The 23,846-nt window shown below is 36.8% G+C and overlaps 1 protein-coding gene across 23 annotated transcripts in view; it reads left to right on the top strand.

Annotated features, from left to right (window-relative positions):
• Positions 1-23,846, top strand: part of PARD3 (par-3 family cell polarity regulator) — a 651,879-nt gene that overhangs the window by 353,296 nt on the left and 274,737 nt on the right. For all 23 annotated transcript variants that reach the window (XM_055308634.1, XM_055308637.1, XM_055308641.1 and 20 more), the window contains 2 exons: positions 13,051-13,139; positions 15,432-15,515. In XM_055308634.1, coding sequence (XP_055164609.1) covers positions 13,051-13,139; positions 15,432-15,515 — 173 coding nt within the window. The remainder of the gene's footprint in view (positions 1-13,050; positions 13,140-15,431; positions 15,516-23,846) is intronic.

Raw genomic sequence — 23,846 nt, forward strand, 5'->3', positions numbered from 1 at the left:
AAATGGACATTCTAGGCACACACACCTAAATAGATCTTTCCTCTAGACTGTTTTTGGTTGAAAGTATTTCTAAAAGTTACACCTTAAAGCAGAGAAATTGATATCTTTTGGGACATGGGTGAAAGGAAAGATGACAGGAAATGAAGTATGGGCCCTTATTAGAGGCAGAAGGAGAGCAGTGAAAGGAGAAAATTGTTTTTATAAAATACTGTTCTTTCATATTGATGGGGGAACACAGGGCTAGCTGAGGACAAGGTACGAGCCCAGGGCAGCACATTGACAAATCCTTAAAACAGGCAGAGGGACCTTCCTGTATGACTCAACAGCCTCAATGTTCATACTTTGCTAAGGGAGAAAGGCAATCTAAGCCCTGACTCCCAGGATCCTATAAGTCTACTTTAACATATAAAAATTCTTTAGAAGTTTCCTTTATCTCTACACCCCCAAGATACATGTTGGCAATCATCCTACAAGCACATGGCCCACCGATACACATCTGAAAGGTCTCATGATTCAGGTTTTATTGGATGGTAATAAGTAAACTTTTCCCAACAATAACTAGCTGTTCAAGGTCCTGGAAACCTTGCTTCCAAAATTCTTTGGAGAGTAGTTATCCTCAAAACCCTCCCAACTCCTAGTTATATAATCAGCTATACCTCACAGGCCTGGGGCAGCAGCTCTTCCTGCCCATGGGTCCTGTCCCCATGTTTTAATAAAACCACCATTTTGCACCAAAGACATCTCAATAAATTTTTTTTTTTTTTGGTTGTTGGCTCCGAACTTCATCCCACCAAACCTCATCTATATTCTAATATTTCATCAATATCACCACCCTCATTTCACATAAAATGAACATGAACCACAAATTGGTAATCTATATGAAATCTAAAGGAGTACTATTACTAGTCTATAAAGGTTTTGTTAAAATTCTTGGAAAAGATAAGCTCCTGATAAATAAATGATTGGAATGAATAGAAAATGTACTGAGAATATATGTGAACATTTCACAAACGTGATATATTCAGTCTCACTAGTAACATTGAATTCAAACTGGAATGACAAGGCTTCTTTTTGATGATTAAGGTGTGTGTGTGTGTGTGTGTGTGTGTGTGTGTGTGTGTGTGTCATGGCAGCCAGTCAACTGAGAAGGGTCTAAAATTTTATCCTGTTTACAAGCTAACTAATTAGCCTACTGTAAATGCATCAGTGGTGATGGAAGACAGGAGACCCCTGTGTCAGAAATGAAAGATTTTATTACTGTCAGGACAACTAGCAGCACGTGCATCAGCATATTTGGTTCAGGTCCTCTTATCCCCAGACCCAATGGAAGTGTCACCAGTGGCCCAGGTACAAGGCCTGCACTTTCATTGGGTTATGTTGTAGAAGAAGTTGTGGTACCTCCCTTGGGAGGGAGATATTACCTATGTTCTCAAGACTTGCAAATATTCAGGAGTCAAATAGAGAATTGTTTTCCAGTACAGACAATAAAAGTTGTGAGATGGACCGTTTAATATCAGTCGGTTAGAAATATCAATTGATTCGGTCCTCTCAGAAAATAGTGAACACTAAGCTTTTTAAAATGATGATGTCAAGAAAAATTAAAATAAAATAAAATGATGATGTCATTTGAAACATTCTATTTTAGACTCCTTTCAAAGTACATAATCCTAAGTGTTGAAGTGTTTTTATTTAGAAATCGTAATTATTGGAGTTGAAAAGTATCCTATGATAAGTGAATTGATGGAATATTAAATCATTTAAAAATGTTTTCTGTACAATTTAAAATAAAATACTTCAATTAAAACATGTATATTTTATTACTATTCCTGTGTAAGGAAAGAAAATCTATATAACTTGAAAACTCTAGAAGGAAATACCAAATATAAGGTGGAAAAGATAAGACTCATTTTGTATTAGTGCATTGTTTTCTTGGAGAGAATGACATACTTTAATCATTATAGCCAAACTTTTGTGTAAGATAGAAGACAGACTATTTTTAAAACCAAATGATATTTTATAAATCAAAATTTAGTTTTACTTAAGTACGAGGAGGTCTCAAACATCCACTTCGTACTTAATCATTGTAAGGCAGTGTTCCAAGTATTTGACATTAGTTATCTCCTATGGCTCTTAGAGAAGCTGAGTAGACAGTAGTCTTCTAGTCTATAAATGCATAAACTGAGGCACAGAAGTTACATAATTTGTTAGAGTCCTGCCAAATCCATGTTTTTAGCTAAAGTGCTATACCAAATATAACACATGTTCAGTACTTCAGTGTCTTCTTTAATATCTTAATTTTTGTTTGGCATTTGTATCACATTCTGGATATTAGAGACAACGCGGCAATGCATAGCTAATTAGTTTTATTAACGTCAGTCTCTGATGTTATTATAAACTGTTGAACCATGATCTAAAATTGAGCATTCAAACTAATCATCATTGTTATGTACCTTTTGTCAAACATGTACTCAGTTTCATTTTGTTTGAAAATACATTCTCTCGATCCCCAGGAAATCTACCAACTAGTTTCTGCTTCATTGAATTCAACTAGAAAATTGAGCGAAGGCATTTTTTTTAAGCTACTTACTTTATCCAAGCCATTTACTGGTTTTAAGTAAGTTAATGACTACATTTCACTTGTGAAATTATAATATTGCACTGGGAAGTAATAAACCAGTACACATTCTAATATATGTTTACATGAGTCGGTTTTGTTATAGGACTCGTGTCACTCTTCACTTATTAGCAATTTCAAATAATGAGGTGTAGAGCCTTGGTAAACTACAATATGTTTTCTTAATCCCTTCAAAATCAATAACGGTGAAGTATGTATTTATCATCTAGGAAAACAGGGTAAAAAAGATGTATCTTGGTCCCTTTTGAAAGCCCTCTTAGGTGTGTGGACCATAGAGCCCAATGATGAATTTGCCGTGGTGTGACTTCTTCACTCATCTCCCATTTTTCCTTCGCTTCCTTTTAATTGAAATTACTTCTGGTTATCTGATTTATTATATGTGATCTCTTAAGAAGTCTTTTTCTCATCCTAAACTTTTCTCCCATTCGGAATACTACATCAAAAACTTGATTTTTAAAAGATCCCTGCTTGATTTCTAAGACTGCTTAAGTATGGTAACATTCCCAATACCAATGAATATAATCATCTTTGTACTCTATAGTGTTTTGTTTTTAAGCCTTTGATTCTTTGCAAAGTCACTTTTCAGAGACATTATAATATAGTGATATTATGTAATAAAAAGGAATTTATGAAAATATTGTAAGGTTTAAAAAATCAATAAAAATAGCCTTTATTGTAGGAAAATCTTATGCTCATGGTAAAAATGGCTTAATGTTATAAAGACACAATAAAAATCACTTGTAATCTTGCCACCCAAATATAACCACTGGTAAAATCTTCTAATGTTCATTCTTTCTGTGTTTCTCCTAAAATGACACCCCTTACTCCATTTCGATAGTAATTCTCACTCTGTATGAAAGTTAATTTATTATATGTTTAGAATTTAATTTTTTTACAACAAATATTTTACTATATTTTATCTTCTCACAGATTCTGACCCTGACAGTAACTAGTTGGCTAGGATCACATGCATTACTTAGTAGCTTTGGTAATTCTTCCTTGAGTAAAGAGGAGTGAAAAAACATGGCAAAACTCAAGAACCATAGGCCTTTTGATGCTGTTTTCAAAATCCCAGCTCAGCCACTGCAGGGAAAGGTGAAATCTTTTCTAGGTAATTTCCTTGTAATAAGACTTCCTACTTTATTGTGAGGATTAAATGAAAGAGTATATGCAGTTTGTGTTGTGTTTTAGATGTTTGGTAAAATTGGTCCTTCTCTTTTCTCTAAAAATTTTGTTTTTATATGTAAGGTGCTTTGCATGTAGTGATATCTGCGAGTCCATCACAGCTTTCAAGACAGATGAAGTTATTTTCTTTATTCTGATTAGGACTATAGGGCAATGGTGATATGGCTGAGGCAGGTCTCATGCCCAGCTCAGTTACTCATTGTACCTCTGCACATGTTGGGTGTGCCCAGTACATTTCTAGAAATAATCTCATGTACAGTGTTTAGTAAACCTTATTAACAAATATTTTGCATGTCAACAACACAGCTCTGTTATCCAAACTGTGCTGTGCACAGATCACTGGGAACTTGTCATGTGGCTATGTTGCTCATTTATGTTTGGAAAAAAGTTTAAACATAATTCATTAAACGCCTCATATATTTTGAGGCACTTGGGTGGCTTAGTTGGTTAAGTGGCTGACTCTTGATTTTGACTGAGGTCATGATCTCAGGCCCCCTTGGGGGCTCTGTGCTCACACCAAGTCTGCTTGAGATTCCCTCCCCCCTCCTTCGTCCCCTTTCTCTGCTCACATGGTTATGCACTGTCTCGTTCTCTAAAATAAAGTAAATAAATCTTTAAAATAAAATCCTGGGATGCCTGGGTGGCTCAGTGATTGAGTGTCTGCCTTTGGCTCAGGGACTGATCCCTGATTCCTGGGATCGAGTTCTGCATTGGGCTCCTTTCATGGACCCTGCTTCTCCTCCCTCTGCCTGTGTCTCTGCCTCTCTTTCAGTGTCTCTCATGAATAAATAAATCTTTAAAAAAATAAAATCCCATATGTTTTGCTTATTAAAATATGCTTAACTATTGTGTTGAGGATTAAATTGAGGTTCTATCAGAGACTAAACAGAGACTAAAGAAGTAGATTCTTTACTAAATGGCACATTTAGTCCCTCAATATATATTACCAATTATTATTTTAATTTTTTGTTATACATTATAAAATTTTAAGTTTCTTGTCTCTTTAAGAAATGATTTGCATGGTGTCTGGGTGGCTCAGTCAGTTAAGCATCTGCCTTTGGCTCAGGTCATGATCCTGGGTCCTGGAATCGAGCCACACATCCGGCTCCTTGCTCAGCTGAGAGCCTGCTTCTCCGTCTGCCTCTGCTGCTGCTCCTCCAGCTGTGCTTTTTCTGAAATAAATCTTAAAAAACTGAGTGATTTGCAGTATCACTAGCAAGAAATATTTTTCGATTTTTTTGTTTAATTTAAATAAAAGTTTATTTTAAAACTATTAAAAACTATTTAAAAGTTTATTTTAAAATTATTTTAGTTCCTATCAAATATTAATTTTGAAATCATTTTTAAGCCAAGGAGAAGTTGGGGTTTTTGAACAAAAATAGTTCTGTATTATTTTTAGAACTATATTTTAATATACCACTGAGTAAAATATGTCTTTCTTTACTTACCCAGTTATTAGTTCCTTCACCCCCAAAATAAAACATTTTAAAGTGTCACCTCAATAAGGATTAGAATATTATTAGAAAGGTGAGATGGTCATATTACAAAATCCATAAATTTCAACAATCCATAAATTAGAGTAGTTTTTCAGAACTGTTTGGGAGAAAACAAATGGGTGTTATTCTGGTAAGTAAGCCCCATATGAAACCAGATTGATTAGGCTGATTAAAATCCTATCACCTAATTGGTGGCTGCCTGGCCATTAGTGTGTGATGGGGGGACTATAAGTAGTACAGAGGCACTTCCTGCAAAGCAAGTGGCTTCAGTATTACTGAAGTGATACACACTTTGAGTGGTCATCTGGTTGGCATAAATAATGCTAGGAGTGAGGCACATGATGCCAGGTCAGATGCTGGGATTAGTTATTGAATTCAGTGATTCTTAGTAAGGATTAATATGTCAGGCTTCTTCCATGTGTCATCGGAGCACAGTAAAAAGTGGAAAAATGACGTGAAGGGAGAGAGCCCAGTATATGATTGGATATGGGACCAGATGTCCTCTCATACGATTCCTCTATGCCCTGAAATTGTAATAATCTATGAGAAACAGACTTAACATTTTGGAACTTAATTTTGAGATTCTACTCTGCATGTAACAGGTGCAAAGATACATACTTTTTGTTGTTCTCTGTAGTGAGATCACTTTCATAAATCAGCACCATCTGTTCTTCTTTTAAAGACTCTTCTCTTGCCTTGGGCTGTGTGGAGTCATGTTGTGTAGGTTCCAAAACAGGAAATGTTTCATATCTGTGGTAAATGAGAATTTCATGGACTGTGTTAAATACTAGGCTTGCCATTCCATTTGATCAGTATTAGGTTGAGATGAGAATGGAATCCTGTTAAGGAGATAAAGCTCACAATTGATATTCAATATCACAAGTACTGAATAATTCCTAATATAAGCCACAATTATTTGGTTTTGAGCTCTGGGTTGTGTGGTGTACAGTTTATATTACAAAGAACTGCACTGCATTTAAAGGTATAACGGTTATTAATTTTCCTCTACATGACAAGAAAATATTTTTATTTTAATAGGTCTTATTATCTAGTATTGTCTATCCTTACAGGATTTGAATTAGGTTTTTTTCATAAATGTTTTTGCTCAAGTGGAATATAATGATCATGAAATAAAATTATATTATACATTTCCTGATATTATTTGTTTAGAAGGTTGTTGTAGATTTATCATTTTAGTTGAGAAGTCCCCCTCCCATAGATGTTTTCAATTGTTTTCCGCATGTGATGGGAAATTACTTTTCCCTGGTGATTTGACCAATTAATCAAGTTGTGTGGCAACCTTAACACAAGAGCCTTCTGGAATCGTATTTGTGATGCTTAGGGAATGTGGAAAGAGCTTCCCCTTGGAATTATTGTTCTCCAAATGTGATCCCCCCAAAAGTGATTTAATTCATGCTGTGAACATCCAAATAAATATTTTTGTGGGGCATGCTGTAGCTCATTAGTAGTTAACATGCCTCTCATTAAGTTTGGAAAGTCTTGGTGACAATCTAAAAAGTGTGAAAAAGACTGTTTACTTAAGCATTTTTTGTAGCAATATAATTGAACCCATTAAATTATTTTATTGTTAAGATTAATAAAAACACTTGAAAAATATTGTAAATTTGTTTAACAAGATACCATCAGAACTTTCATTTCCTTTTATGTTTCCTAAACATAAAGATCAAAGATAGGTATGCAGGAAATGTAAGGAGGCAAAGTAACTTTAGTTTTTTATAAAATGTTTAAAAATGATAAATTATATCTTAAAATTATAGGCATTTCTTTTCAAGTAATATCTATTCACAGCATTTAATTCCTTGGAACTTAGAGTTTAAATATAGACATACAGGTGGTTGGTTTCTAGATAAAGTTTTATTGTGTTCCTGTAAAGCAGAAAGTGTGCTTTTCATTTCCTTGCTTTATAAGCAAACCAGTTACAAATTTGTCCTCATATTTTATATGCTGATTGATGAAGGCAGCATTCAGTTTTTAAGTGTTTTAATTACAGATCGTTTCCTTCTTTGCAGTAACATCTACATATGTTTTGGGGTGTTTACATTTTTTAAAATCTGTGACTATGGAGAAGATACTTAGTACTCAAAAAGGAAAAAATACAACTGGATAATTTTTGAAGTTAAAAGGAGAATTAGGTGGTCTAGCCAAATTTAGTTTTCTTAAATACATGTGAATGCCTGTGATTTCAGAATGTATCATCCCTTAGTTCTGTAAGGGCTTTTTAAGTTGAGGGTTAGCCTTGATATTACTCATATTATGGAGGAGAATAAGATAATTATTTTTTCCTAGAAGCAGAGAACAAATAAATTCATGTATCTCTATCCTCACTTGTCTAATACACATTTCTAATCCGATCTAAAACTCATCCTCCACACCCAAGCTTATCAAATATTAATTTTCTCCTATTATTTTCTCTCCTTTGACTAGAACTCTTCTATCTTTTTAAAAATTTGCTTAAATCAATATAGTATGGTAGGCACAGGGTACACAATCATTCTCTTCTTTTGCACGAGAACTTTGGCTATTTTTTTGGCTTTTTCTGAAAACCTGATAAAGACTTCCATCCATTATCTTTGGTGAAAGTGATCTCTAGTAAATTGCATATGGTTGGACTCAAAAAACTGTAAATATATGACAAGCAGCTCTGCCTACAATGTTGTTTTGGGGTACCTACTTCTGTGAGGCTTTGTAGCCAGGGATGCCCTTGCAACCTGCTGATGTGAGTCCTTTTCTGCACCTGAGCTGCCAGCTGGGGGATGCACACAATGTGGACTGCTTTTCTCAAAGATGAAAGCAGGATGCTACCTTGCTGGCAAGTTGGACTTCCTGACAGAGGGTCCTTCGGGCATCTCAAATATGTCATCAGAATAAAAATATATAAATAACACTATAAGTTTTTTAATGAAAAAACAAGCACTCTGTGTTCTGCTCCTCCTGCTTCTCCCAGTCCCTCTCTCCAGAGGACTATTTATACAGATATTGTGGTATTTACTTCCATGTTCCTAATTAAAATTTTATGTTGCTCTTTCCTGGTTACCAGTTATTGACATCTGTTGACTTGCCACAATGGAAGATGAAGGTTTTCCCCTTTTATGCCACTTTTACTTTTCATGTTCTCATTTCCTCGCTGTTACATCATGAGTCTACATGAAATCAGTAGCCTGTGTCACATTATATAGCAGTTTATGGCTCACTGCATAACCAAGTAGGTACTCTGATTAAATTTTCTTTCCTACACATTTTCCTTTGTTGTTCCTGGAGTCAACTGCTTTGACCTTTTAAAAATCTATTTTGTTTTATCTGTGAACTTCTGAAACCTTCCCCCCACCTCACCCCACATTCTCTAACAGGTCTGTCAAAATATTTCCCAAGTATTCAAAAATATCAGACCAATTATTAATCTCTTTTTTCTCAGGGAGATTGACTTTCCAGACTTCTCTTCTTGCTGTAATCTGACTTGGCTTCTGCTTCTCTGGACTATCTTTTCACCTTTTTCTGGGACTTTCCTTGGGTTCCATCCACTGCATAATTGAATTTCTTGGGTTTTGCTGGATTCCATCCAAAAATTCTTTATATGAAAGGGTCCTTGGGAAGTAAAGTGTTTGCCCATCTGAAAAATGTTTTCAACTTTCGTACTTGATTTTTGTTTGGTTTGTTGAACATAGAATTCTCCACTGAGGGGCACATGGGTGGCTCAGTGGTTGAGTATCTGCCTTTGGCTCAGGGCATGATCCTGTGGTCCTGGGATTGAGTCCCACCCACATCAGGCTCCCCACAGGGGGCCTGCTTCTTCCTCTGCCTTGTGTCTCTCTTATGAATGAATAAATAAAACTTAAAAAAAAAAGAATTCTCCACTGAAAAATTTGTTTTAATATAGAAGGTATGACTCTTTTTACCTAGTAGAATTTAATATTACTTGAAGAAGGCATTGTCATGATAGAGCATTTTGTGGCTAATAGTTTTAGTTTGCTGGGAGTCATACAAATGCTACCATTTGGCAATGCTTACATTAAACTCTGCTTTGGGGAGACAGTTCTCCTTTCCTCTCTCCCATTTGTGTATGTCTTGAGAGCAGAGGCCTTTATCTGGACAATCCTGCAAGGATGTATGTGCAGCAAAGAGCCTTGGAAGGCAGATCCAGGGTCTCCCTCATAGCACCGGACAGACAAGCTGCTGCCTGTGTAAGATATTTGGGTTCCCACGCTTAGGTTTATTATTCTGTGTGCACCACTGTTCCCTGGTTTTCTCCACATCACTTTGTGAGAATTTTCACTGGAGAGAAGTGTCTAAAAAGATGATACTCTGGCGATTACTGTAATAAGCTCTCCTTTGTCTCTGACCCAGGGGTCTTATTTTTTCCACTAGCATTCATGCCACTATGCAGGCTAAGTTAGGAACTTTCAAGTGGGATCAAATCATAGATTTTTCACAGTTCTTGACATCTGTTTTTCTTCTGAAAATTTCCTCAACCAGTAACCCATAGTGTTGTGTTTTGTCCTCGTGCCATTTATTTGGTTATACTCAATATTGTTGTTTACATTTTTTAATGTGTTTTCTCATTTCAACATTTTATGATGAAGATACTTTATATATAGCAAAATGCAACATGAATCAAGGTTTGTGAATGTTTTTAAAATGTTGATTTTGTAATTTAATTGAGGATGTAATATGTTTACTATTAAGTTGTCTTGTAAGGCCCAAAGTATGAATGGATGAATATATACTCTTAAAATATAATTGTGTAACATTCCCTTAAATTGTTTATTTGAGGTGTGTTTTATATGTCATCTATCATTTATTTGTCTTTTCAGTACCAGCTGACATTTGGTGGGCAGTTACTGTGTATTAGGCACCATGTTATGCTTGTTATATGGATTACATTATCCCTTTTAGTAGTTCTAGAAATATGTTTTTATTGCTTGTATTTTACAGAAGGGATAGAAATATAGAAGGGGTATATAACTTGCTAAGGATATAAAATTGGCAAATAGTAGACTTAGCACTCATACTCAGGTTTGTTTAATTCTTGAACCTGGGTTGCCCTATAAAATGCTATAAAATGGAGAGAAGGGCAAAGATAAAAAAAAGTATATTTTCTCACCTGGAAGTTTTTAACCTTGTGTAGTTTAATATTTTAGGCCTTTAATATTGATTTGACTTAAATAAAAGCCAAGTTTCATTTTCTAAGTCTGTAATGGAATTCAGTATATAACTCATGCTAAAAGTAACTGTTCAGTCACAGCTTTTTAAAAGCACAAAACAACAAAATAAAGCAACATGGGAGCTGATTTTTACACATCCAGAATTTGGGAAATTTCAAGTTGTGGTTCCCAGAGCAATTGCAGGTCAGTCTCAGGCGGTCAATGTTGTGATCTAAACTGAACACCATATAGAGCTGCATGAAATAATATTCTGCATGCTCTTGGGGGCCAGATAATGGCCACTGTGGGGACAATGAATGTGTAAATTATCAGTTACTGTTTTATCACTGTAGTTTGGGGCCTTTCATTTATGTGGCTGTGTCATCGTAGAACTTAGGTGTTTCTACATCATGGTGGCATTTCACTGATGCTTAAATTATTAATGAATACTGAAATGAAATGTTTTTAATTGGAAAGATTTTTTGACGTTTTCCATCTGATTTATAAATGATCACTTTGCTCTTCTCCCTACCCCTACTGCCAATGGAAAAGCATAATTTTAGGAGTTCTTGTTTACATCTAAAGCTTGGTTTTTAGGTTTAAGATGCTGGTTAACCTTTGAAATGTATTGTGTGCTTGTGCTTAAAAAAGATAGATGACTGAGAAGTGCATAGTAGAGCCTCTTAAAACATAGGATCATCAGTCTTCAAGTACCTTGGCTTAATGCAGTGCACCACCATCGAGGACACATGGAACCTATCTACAACTCATAGAAAAACTTGGTGCATTCACCTTCTTATTTTGGTAGATACACAGAGGAAATGTCAAGTGGGTATTATTGACTGCTCTGTGTTGCCTTAATATTGCTTGAAGAATTTAAAATATTGTTTAACACTGTGTTGAACCTACGACGTTTATCATTTTGTTGATTGATGTCTTTGCTGATGGCATATAAATTCCTACTATGACTCTTTCAAATACATAATTAAAAATATAAAATTTTTCTTTAATAGTAGATTCCTATATAGGTGGTTTAATAAATTCACATAGAAAATCCCTGTTACCAAATTTATATAGTAGAAAGGATGGACCTAACAAATTATAGGTTATACATATAAACTTCTAAGAAATAGATTAAATAAATTTTATTTATGTGCATTTGGAAACTTTTTACCCCACAGATTTCTAGGGATGATTATGTTATTATTAGCAAAATATATAGAGTATCTTTTGGATACCAGGCACTGGATCCAAGATGAAGCACACTAAGCCTCTTAGCAACTATGATTGGAGATTTCAAGGCTTTCCTAAATATTCTAATTTGGTTCCTAAGACTTTTGATATCAGTCAGTTATGTTTATCATTTTTTCAATTATCCTGAAAAGCCAACTTAACTGTGAACTCTTTAATGAAAAGACAGTGGCCAAGGTCATAAAATAAGGCATATTCTTAAATGGCATTTCATTCATTCATTCATTCATTCATTCATTTATTTATTTATTTATTTTATTTTTTTCATTTCATTTATTTTTGAGCTATCATATTTATTCCACATGTACCTTTTGTAGTGGCAGCATACTTACCAGTTTCTACAACATGTTGGAATATAATTTATACAAAATAATACCTTCTTAAAAGGAGGAGTACAAAAGTGGGGCTTGATTATTTTGCTGTTTGTGCCTCTCCCTATGCTTGGTAGTTCATAATGGAAGTAAACAGAAGTGGTTCATGCTTGGTAGTTCATAATGGAAGTAAACAGAAGTGGTTCTTTATGGCGAAGATCTTAATGTCTTCATAGATACCTCTAAATAACCAGTTAACTGACTTAGGGTGACTTGATGTGAAATTGCAGAGGATGAAGGATTTGAGTCTAGGACAATACTTACTGCATGCTCATTTTGAGCAGCTGATGTAGTAGGAACTGAGGAACTTTGAAGATTTTGGTAGTTGTTAAGGTTTTTAATGCTCTCAACTATTTGGATTAGTAAAAATTTTAAACATATTACCCATTACCTGTACATTTACTTAGCGTAACATTGTAGTAATGTGTGATTATTCCTGAAAACATACACCAAAAAGTGAAATAAAAATGATAAGAAAGTTCACCTAAGTAGAAGCACTTTCCTTTTTGCAGTGGTGTCTTGTCCACCTCCTGGGATATGCTAACTCAGGGGGCTGTTGCTTTAAAATACAGCTTGTCATAGAGATATACCTGTCTGGGGCAGCCCTGGTGGCTCAGCGGTTTAGTGCCGCCTTCGGCCCAGGGTGGGATCCTGGAGACCCTGGATCGAGTCCCACATCAAGCTCCCTGCATGGAGCCTGCTTCTCCCTCTGCCTGTGTCTCTGCCTCTCTCTCTTTCTCTCTATGTCTCTCATGAATAAAATAAATTAAAAGAAAAAAAGAGATATACCTGTCTGATCATTAAAGGTGGTTGTCCCTAGAGAAAGGACCTAGGTAACACCTACGATGTAAAACCATCAAAATACCTATTAAATTCCCATTTTATCTAATTTCCTTTCACATTATGGAAGTAAACCTAACAGTACACTTTTCTTTGTGATGTGTGTCTCTTAGGATGAGGATGGGACAGAAGACAACAGTCGTGTTGAACCTGTTGGACATGCTGACACTGGTTTGGAGAACATATCCAGCTTTTCTCTAGAGTAAGTTACTGATGGTTTTTTTGTTGTCATTGTTGTTGTTACTGGTGGTTTTAACTAAATTTGCAATATACGTGTAGCATCAGTGATATCAGCAAGTATTCCAAAAGCATATGGCATGCGGAATGTTTGTGCTTAAAAACATGCCTTGCATTGATTTGTTTTCCAAAGAGCATCTTTCATCTATTGAGTTAATTACCTAATGTAAGAAATATAGCATGGAAATCACATGTCCTGAGTTTCATGCCTTGGCAAATACTATTGAATTATAATACAAAATAGTATTTGATTGAAAATGTTTGTTGTGTTAAGAGCAGTGTAACTGTTTTCAAATTGCTTTGTATGTCAGTGTTTTGGTCATTTGTTTGTTCTTCAACTTCGCTAAATTTAAAAAATGTGTAGATAGGTGTTACTTGAAAAACCAGTTAGAATTATCTAAGCATCAGTCATTTGAATATATATTTTTTCGATTTGAAGAAATTGAATCTCTCAAGATATTTGTTGAAAAATTAGAGTCATAGGTTAGGTATAACCTTAACTTTAGATATAACTTAACCATAACTTTAGATATAAAAGGACAAAGAAAACATTACTATCTTATCACAACATTACAATTATCTTAAGTATTGCCACGTTTAAGTGGATGGTGTTCTCAGGACTTCTTCCCATGGTAGTTTAGACCAGGAAGGCAGTTATTCTGAAATTTTGTATGACTTTGGGTGAAAGTTGAGGAGGCCTAGATAATTAGCATTTAAACTCTTAATTCTGTCTTTTCTTGGTCTTCCAAAGGAAGGCTCTTAGAACTTTCTCAGTGAGATTAAACAGGGTCTAGAATCAGTTATGTTTAGATAGACAGCAACCAGCACTCTCTATTACATTTAAGAAGTACTTGCTATGTCCTAGTTCTTTTTAGAAAGAGTGCAGAATAAATAAAATAATTTATTAAAGTTACCATATTATTTTCAGTTGACAAACTAATCATTAGATATTCAAATGATATGTAATAGTGTCTAAAATAAGATGTGAAATCCTATGAAATTATAAAAAGTCAATTAATTTAATTATTACTGCTTCAGTTAATATTTTGGCAGTATTGCAGAATTTTAAATTTTTTCCTAGTTTCTGTGATTAAATCTATGCACATATTCTTAATTTTGTTTTGATTTGTTTGATATCACTATCTTTAATTTTCTTTTAGTCTTTGTATTATATAACCAGGACATTAATAGTATATAGAATAACTTTAGGTTTTTACTGAAGAAATACATTTGAAGAAAAAAAAAAAAAGAAATCCATTTGAAAAATTGACATTTCCATTATATAAAAACTATACTGCAATTTTTGTCAAATCGATTGGTAATCTTTACAGTTGTCCAGGTTGCTTCAACTAAAAATTTAATTGAAGTACTCTTTTTAAAAAATTGATTGTCAGATAAGACCTGTTTAGGAAATTTATAAAGAAAATGAAATCTCATTTAAAAAATTTAGAAAATTTACATTCTCCAAATTCTACCAGTTTTCATTAAACTCAGGTTTATTATATTAATAGTACTATATTTATGTAATAGAAGTAACTTCCTGTTACTTATATCTCTCTTCATGACTTTAAAGTTCAGTTCCAAACGTTTATAGAAAGTGTTTGATTTTTAACAGATATCTATTGGTTTTGAGAAACGAGTTTCATTCCCTGCATTGTGGTACATTTACAGAAGTTTAGGACCTTGAATTGTGGAACAATGTGGGAAGTAAAGATAGCTTGATCACACGTTTGCACAGTCTCCTTCAGAGGCAGAAGCTTTGACCTCATTGGAATAGCGGAAGGATCAATAATGTGACTTATGCGGGAGCACTTTGTAAACTTTAAAGTGCTGTGCAGCCAAAACACCTTTATTCGTTTAATCTTCATTATCCTTGAAATAAATACCGGGATGGAAAATTTTCAGTGGAAATCTAGAGATTTGACTTACCAAGTGTGTACTTGTAATATTACATAAAAGAGTGTGGTCCGAGAGAAATGGTTCTGTATCATTTTAATGTAGTCAATTCTGATGATTGCTCTTTCTCCATGCCATCAGACTAGCGTTCAGGTATGTAGTGTTTATGTCGCTCTCATCACCATGCCTATATTCCAGAATGTGTATGTGTATGTGTGTGTGCTTGATGAAGTTTATGTTTTGTTCTCTTTTGTTGTTTATTGTACATCTGTGTTGTAGCAGTTTTTTTGTTTGGTTTGGTTTCGGTTTTGGTGTGTTTACAGTACCTGTTCATGCTCCCTCATTCATCATTGTCTCACAGTGATATGGTAAAGCTCGTACAAGTCCCCAACGATGGAGGGCCTCTGGGAATCCATGTAGTGCCTTTCAGTGCTCGAGGCGGCAGGTAACGTATCTTGGAGGTTTTTAATTGAATCATAATGTTGAGTGTTTTATCTTCATTTATGCTCAGATAGAGAGTGGCGTTGATTTAGCATATGCTTAATAGAAACAGTTTCATTTGGGGCCAACTGCTGCTACATTCATACGGACACATCCTAATCACAGAAAGCACTTAGGCTGATGAGGAAATCAAGCATTTAAATTATTCTGATACTGTTATTGGTCACCACACATTCCTGCAAACATTTAACATTGATGTGTATTGATGAAACACTTTAGAGTCAGAGATCCAGCTGAATTTACAAAATTAAGGGAGAGCTTAAGGCAGTTTTCTATAGAAATTAATCCAATAAAAATTATCTGGATAACTCAGGTAATGATTCATTGTAAATTCGTTTTTAGGTTTATTTAATTCTTAAATTTTGTAAGATTTTTATGATTATGTTTGGAATTTTTAAAAGTTAAATAAGCTATCGATTTATACCTACTATGTGGTCTGTGGCTCCTCTTCAATCTCTACACATTCATTTTTTTAAATAAATTAATTTTTTCTTGGTGTTCAATTTACCAACATACAGAATAACACCCAGTGCCCATCCTGTCAAGTGCCCCCCTCAGTGCCCGTCACCCATTCACCCCCACCCCCCGCCCTCCTCCCCTTCCACCACCCCTATTTCATTTCCCAGAGTTAGGAGTCTTTATGTTCTGTCTCCCTTTCTGACATTTCCCACACATTCCTTATCCCTTCCCTTATATTCCCTTTCACTATTATTTATATTCCCCAAATGAACGAGAACATACACTGTTTGTCCTTTTCCGATGGACTCATTTCACTCAGCAATAATACCCTCCAGTTCCATCCACGTTGAAGCAAATGGTGGGTATTTGTCGTTTCTAATGGCTGAGTAATATTCCATTGGATACATAAACCACATCTTCTTTATCCATTCATCTTTCGATGGGCACCGAGGCTCCTTCCACAGTTTGGCTATTGTGGACATGGCTGCTAGAAACATCGGGGTGCAGGTGTCCCGGCATTTCATTGCATCTGAATCTTTGGGGTAAATCCCCAACAGTGCAACTGCTGGGTCGTAGGGCAGGTCTATTTTTAACTCTTTGAGGAACCTCCACACGGTTTTCCAGAGTGGCTGCACCAGTTCACATTCCCACCAACAGTGCAGGAGGGTTCCCTTTTCTCCGCATCCTCTCCAACATTTGTGGTTTCCTGCCTTGTTAATTTGCCCCATTCTCACTGGTGGGATGTGGTATCTCATTGTGGTTTTGATTTGTATTTCCCTGATGGCAAGTGATGCAGAGCATTTTCTCATGTGCATGTTGGCCATGTCTATGTCTTCCTCTGTGAGATTTCTCTTCATGTCTTTTGCCCATTTCGTGATTGGATTGTGTGTTTCTTTGGTGTTGAATTTAAGAAGTTCTTTATAGATCTTGGAAACTAGCCCTTTATCTGATAAGTCATTTGCAAATATCTTCTCCCATTCTGTAGGTTGTCTTTTAGTTTTGTTGACTGTATCCTTTGCTGTGCAAAAGCTTCTTATCTTGATGAAGTCCCAATAGTTCATTTTTGCTTTTGTTTCTTTTGCTTTCGTGGATGTATCTTGCAAGAAGTTACTGTGGCCGAGTTCAAAAAGGGTGTTGCCTGTGTTCTCCTCTAGGATTTTGATGGAATCTTGTCTCACATTTAGATCTTTCATCCATTTTGAGTTTATCTTTGAGTATGGTGAAGAGAGTGGTCTAGTTTCATTCTTCTGCACATGGATGTCCAATTTTCCCAGCACCATTTATTGAAGAGACTGTCTTTCTTCCAGTGGATCGTCTTTCCTCCTTTATCAAATATTAGTTGACCATAAAGTTGAGGGTCCAATTCTGGGTTCTCTATTCTGTTCCATTGATCTATGTGTCTGTTTTTGTGCCAGTACCACACTGTCTTGATGACCACAGCTTTGTAGTACAACCTGAAATCTGGCATTGTGATGCCCCCAGATATGGTTTTCTTTTTTAAAATTCCCCTGGCTATTCGGGGTCTTTTCTGATTCCACACAAATCTTAAAATAACTTGTTCTAACTCTCTGAAGAAAGTCCATGGTATTTTGATAGGGATTGCATTAAATGTGTAAATTGCCCTGGGTAACATTGACATTTTCACAATATTAATTCTGCCAATCCATGAGCATGGAATATTTTTCCATCTCTTTGTGTCTTCTTCAGTTTCTTTCAGAAGTGTTCTATAGTTTTTAGGGTATAGATCCTTTACCTCTTTGGTTAGGTTTATTCCTAGGTATCTTATGCTTTTGGGTGCAATTGTAAATGGGATTGACTCCTTAATTTCTCTTTCTTCAGTCTCATTGTTAGTGTATAGAAATGCCATTGATTTCTGGGCATTGATTTTGTATCCTGCCACGCTGCCAAATTGCTTTATGAGTTCTAGCAATCTTGGGGTAGAGGCTTTTGAGTTTTCTATGTAGAGTATCATGTCTTTGGCGAAGAGGGAGAGTTTGACTTCTTCTTTGCCAATTTGAATGCCTTTAATGTCTTTTTGTTGTCTGATTGCTGAGGCTAGGACTTCCAGGACTATGTTGAATAGCAGTGGTGAGAGTGGACATCCCTGTCTTGTTCCTGATCTAGGGGAAAGGCTCCCAGTGCTTCCCCATTGAGAATGATATTTGCTGTGGGCTTTTTGTAGATGGCTTTTAAGATGCTGAGGAATGTTCCCTCTATCCGTACTCTCTAAAGAGTTTTGATCAGGAATGGATGCTGTATTTTGTCAAATGCTTTCTCTGCATCTAATGAGAGGATCATATGGTTCTTGGGTTTTCTCTTGCTGATATGATGAATCACATTGATTGTTTTACGAGTGTTGAACCAGCCTTGTGTCCCGGGGATAAATCCTACTTGGTCATGGTGAATAATTTTCTTAATGTATTGTTGGATCCTATTGGCTAGTATCTTGTTGAGAATTTTTGCATCCATGTTCATCAGGGATATTGGTCTGTAATTCTCCTTTTTGGTGGGGTCTTTGTCTGGTTTTGGAATTGAGGTGATGCTGGCCTCATAGAACGAATTTGGAAGTACTCCATCTCTTTCTATCTTTCCAAACTGCTTTAGTAGAATAGGTATGATTTCTTCTTCCCCTAGGAAGCCATCTGGCCCTGGACTCTTGTGTCTTGGGAGGTTTTTGATGACTGCTTCAATTTCCTCCCTGGTTATTGGCCTGTTCAGGTTTTCTATTTCTTCCTGTTCCAGTTTTGGTAGTTTGTGGCTTTCCAGGAATGCGTCCATTTCTTCTAGATTGCCTAATTTATTGGCGTAGAGCTGTTCATAATATGTTTTTAAAATCGTTTGTATTTCCTTGGTGTTGGTAGTGATCTCTCTTTTCTCATTCATGATTTTATTAATTTGAGTCTTCTCTCTCTTCTTCTTTTTTTTTTCTCTCTCTTCATTTTAATAAGGCTGGCTAATGATTTATCTATCTTATTAATTCTTTCAAGGAACCAACTCCTGGTTTTGTTGATCTTTTCCACAGTTATTCTGGTCTCGAGTTCGTTGAGTTCTGCTCGAATCTTTATTAACTCTCTTCTTCTGCTGGGTGTAGGATCTATTTGCTGTTTTTTCTCTAGCTCCTTTATGTGTAAGGTTAGCTTTTGTATTTGAGTTCTTTCCAGTTTTTGAATGGATGCTTGTATTGCGATGTATTTCCCCCTTAGGACTGCTTTTGCTGCATCCCTAAGATTTTGAATGGTTGTATTTTCACTCGCATTAGTTTCCATGAATCTTTTTAATTCTTCCTTAATTTCCTGGTTGACCCTTTCATCTTTTAGCAGGATGGTCCTTAACCTCCACGTGTTTGAGGTCCTTCCAAACTTCTTGTTGTGATTTAGTTCTAATTTCAAGGCATTATGTTCTGAGAATATGCAGGGGACAATCCCAATCTTTTGGTATTGGTTCAGACCCGATTTGTGACCCAGCATGTGGTCTATTCTGGAGAAAGTTCGATGTGCACTTGAGAAGAATGTGTATTCAGTTGAGTTTGGATGTAAAGTTCTGTAGATATCTGTGAAATCCATCTGGTTCAGCGTATCATTTAACGCTCTCGTTTCTTTTGAGATGTTGTGCTTAGAAGACCTATCAAGTGTAGAAAGCACTAGATTGAAGTCACCACGTGTAAGTGTATTATTATCTAAGTATGTCTTAACTTTGGTTATTAATTGATTGATATATTTGGCAACTCCCAATTCGGGGCATATATATTGAGGATTGTTAAGTCCTCTTGTTGGATAGATCCTTTAAGTATGATATAGTGTCCCTCTTCATCTCTCACTACAGTCTTCGGGGTACATTTTAGTTTATCTGATATAAAGAGGGCTACCCCTGCTTTCTTTTGAGGACCATTTGAATGGTAAATGGTTCTCCAAACTTTTATTTTCATGCTGTAGGTGTCCTTCTGTCTAAAATGAGTCTCTTGTAGACAGCAAACAGATGGGTCCTGCTTTTTTATCCAGTCTGAAACCCTGCTCCTTTTGATGGGGTCATTAAGCCCGTTCACGTTCAGAGTTACTATTGACAGATATGAGTTTAGTGTCATCATGATATCTATTCAGTCCTTGTTTTTGTGGATTGTTCCACTGGACTTCTTCTTAAAGGGGAATTTTAAGAGTCCCCCTTAAAATTTCTTGCAGAGCTGGTTTGGAGGTCACATATTCTTTCAGTTCCTGCCTGTCTTGGAAGCTCTTTATCTCTCCTTCTATTCTGAATGAGAGCCTTGCTGGATAAAGTATTCTTGGTTGCATGTTCTTCTCATTTAGGACCCTGAATATATCCTGCCAGCCCTTTCTGGCCTGCCACGTCTCTGTGGAGAGGTCTGCTGTTACCCTAATATTCCTCCCCATAAAAGTCAGGGATTTCTTGTCTCTTGCTGCTTTAAGGATCTTCTCTTTATCTTTGGAATTTGCAAGCTTCACTATTAAATTTTGAGGTGTTGAATGGTTTTTATTGATTTTGGGGGGGATCTCTCTATCTCCTGGATCTGAATGCCTGTTTCCCTTCCGAGATTAGGAAAGTTTTCAGCTAGGATTTGTTCAAATACATATTCTGGCCCTCTGTCCCTTTTGGCACCCTTGGGAACCCCAATTAAACGTAGGTTTTTCTTCTTCAGGCTGTCACTTATTTCCCTTACTCTATCCTCGTGATCTTTTAATTGTCTCTTTTTTCCTCAGTTTCCCTCTTTGCCATCAACTTGTCTTCTATGTCACTCACTCGTTCTTCCACCTTGTTAACCCTCGTCGTTAGGACTTCTAGTTTGGATTGCATCTCATTGAATTGATTTTTAATTTCTGCCTGATTGGATCTAAATTCTGCAGTCATGAAGTGTCTTGAGTCCTTTATGCTTTTTTCTAGAGCCACCAGTAGCTGTATGTATAATAGTGCTTCTGAATTGGCTTTCTGACATTGAAGTGTAATCCAGATTTTGTAACTCTGTGGGAGAGAGGACTGTTTCTGATTCTTTCTTTTGAGGTGAGGTTTTCCTTCTAGTCATTTTGCTCAGTGCAGAGTGGCCAAAAACAAGTTGTCTTGGAACACGGGGGAGTATCACTGGTCCGTCTAGCTGGTCTTCTGGGGGATGGGCCTGTTGTGCTGATTTTCAGGTGTTAGCACTTGGGGGAGCTGCTCTGCCCCCCGCCTGGTGCAGGGCTCAGTGGGGGTTGTTTACCCCGTGAGGCCACAGGAGGAACAACCGCAGTGGCGGGGCCAGCTCTGCAGCCCTGGAGTCAGCTCCTGCAGTAACTCCGGGGCTCTAGGTCTGCAGGGCCTGGAGGCTCCAGGGCGGGGCCGCTGATCTGCTCAGCTCGGGGCAGGAGCGTCCTTGCTGTCCTGGGCCCTCCCGGCCTCTGCCTGTCCCGGGGGAGGCCGGATCCTGGGTTGTGTCCTGGCGCCCTGTGCTCCGGGGCCTGCGCTGTTGGATTCGCGCTCCCGCCCCGCAGCTCCCTCCCTGGAGCCGCTCCCGAGCCCCTCCGAGCTGCTCCGGTCCCGCCGTGCGCGCTGCAGCCCTTAGGGAGCTCGGCGCACTCTCCTGGGGCGCAGGTGCCTGTTAGTGTCCCAGGGAGCCCGAGGGCATCCCCGCCCTCCTGGGTCCTGCTCTAACTCCCTGCGGGCCCCTTTTCACCCGGGAAGGTTGGTGCAGCTCCTGCTTCTCGGGACGGGGCTCTCCTGTCCTGGGGACACTCGCCCCGGGCTGGCTCCTCCCGGGGCCCCTCCCCCTCGGAGGCCTTTTGTTTCTTTATTTCTTTTTCCCCGTCTTCCTACCTTGATAGAAGCGCCAACTCTTCTCACTGTAGCATTCCAGCTGGTCTCTCTTTAAATCTCAGGCCGAATTCGTGGAGTTTCAGGGTGATTTGAAGGTTATCTAGGTAATTTGGTGGGGACAGGTGACTTGGGGACCCCACTCTTCCGCAGTCTTGCCCCTCCTCTCTCTACACATTCAAATGTCATATTTTGTACTGTTAATGACTTCATTACTTTATAGAACTTACATCTTTAAAACCCTCAACTGTTATGTGAGTTTCTTTTATTCTGCTTTTTTTGTGGAAAAATCTATTGGGTTTATTAAAAATTTTTTTTTAGTATCTTTAGTACTGTGCATTAAGGAGGGCACATCATGTGATGTGCGCTGGGTATTATACACAACTGAAGAATCATTGCACAATATGTCTAAAACCGAGTGTTTTATATTGGCTGTCCGAATTTAAACAAAAAATATTTTTAAAAAATACTGTGAATTGATTTTGCGACTAAATGGTTGATGGACCTCTGTCAACAAGTGAAGTGCCCACATCCTTGCCCTGGAGGACTGAACTGTCAAGTGGCTGAAGATTCCTTGTATCTTCTCTTAAATCCCCATCCAAGAACTACCCAGTGAAGTATATTTATGAACTGTTTGGCTTCTTATTTTAAACCTCTTCTTTCTCTATTGTTGTCATTATTTATTTTTTTTAACTTCCTTTTCACTGGAAGAAAGGGGAAAGCTGGAAAGTGGCCTTACACCAGTGACTGAGAACTCGAAGCATGGTTTACACCGTTGCTAATGAATTATAAGCAGCTAGTATTGCTGTAAAAAATCAGATGGACTGTCAGTGTGTGATTAAATGATTTAATTTTTTTAATTGAATGAGCAATTCTCCTACCTTCCTGGTCATTGCTCTTAATTGTGGTGACTCCAGGTTTCATCTCTTTGGTAAAGCACATACTTTATGGAATGTCTGGAAGCTGAGACTTGGATTTGCCGAGAACTCTGCGGGAGTAAGAGTCTTGACAGTGTTTTATAACAAGCTGTGAAATTCACCTTGGATTTTGAGGTGGTGTTATATTCATGGGGCTGTGACTGCTTTCACTTTTTTCCTTCCTTCTCGTCTTTATTTATTTTTAACTCTGGAGAAGCATTGAAATTTCTTCAAGGCATTTTCATTTAAACACACTTAGTTCTTTTTCAAAATGGCCTTTGCCTTTATTTCCTGTAAAGAATGCAATTTAAAAGGATCTCAAAAATTAAACCTTTTTTTATTTATTTCATGAGTAGAACAAATGGTAAGGTAAAGTTATGAATTATAGCTTCCAAATATTAGTGTACCTTTATCTCCTGTGGGATAGAATTTTTCACAAATGAAATTTGTGTGTATATGAGCTCTGAGCCAGTATTTCATTTTTTATTATTGAAGTATATAATTGGTGTGTACAACATTAATATTAGTGTCAGGTGTTCAACATAGTGGCTTGACATTTGTATATATTATGAAATGGTTATCATAGCATGTCTAGTTACCATATGTCACCAAAGTTAATAATATTATTTTCTATATTCCCTATGCTGCACATTATGTCCCCACAACTTATTTATTTTATAACAAGAAGTTTATTCCTCTTGATCCCCTTCACTCATTTTACCCATCCTCAAACTCCCTCTCCTGTGGCAGCTACCAGTCTGTTTTTATGAGTCTGGTTTTGCTTTGTTTTGTTTGTTCATCTGTTTGTGTTTTAGATCCCATATACAAGTAAAATAGGGCAGTATTTGTCTTTCTCTGACTAATTTCACTTAATAACTTCAAGGTCCATCCATGTTGTCACAAATGGCAAGATTTCATTCTTTTTTTTTTGGCTGAGTAGTAGTCTAGTGTGTGTCTACACCACATATTTATCCATCCATCTGTGGATAGACACTTAGATTGCTTCCATACCTTGGCTATTGTAAATAATGCTGTAATGAACCTAAGGGTGCTTATGCCATCTTTTTTAGTGTTTTATTTTCTTTGGATGAATACCTTAGAAG

Source organism: Nyctereutes procyonoides, unplaced genomic scaffold, assembly GCF_905146905.1.
Source record: "Nyctereutes procyonoides isolate TBG_1078 unplaced genomic scaffold, NYPRO_anot_genome, whole genome shotgun sequence".
In the NCBI taxonomy this organism is placed as follows: Eukaryota; Metazoa; Chordata; class Mammalia; order Carnivora; family Canidae; genus Nyctereutes; species Nyctereutes procyonoides.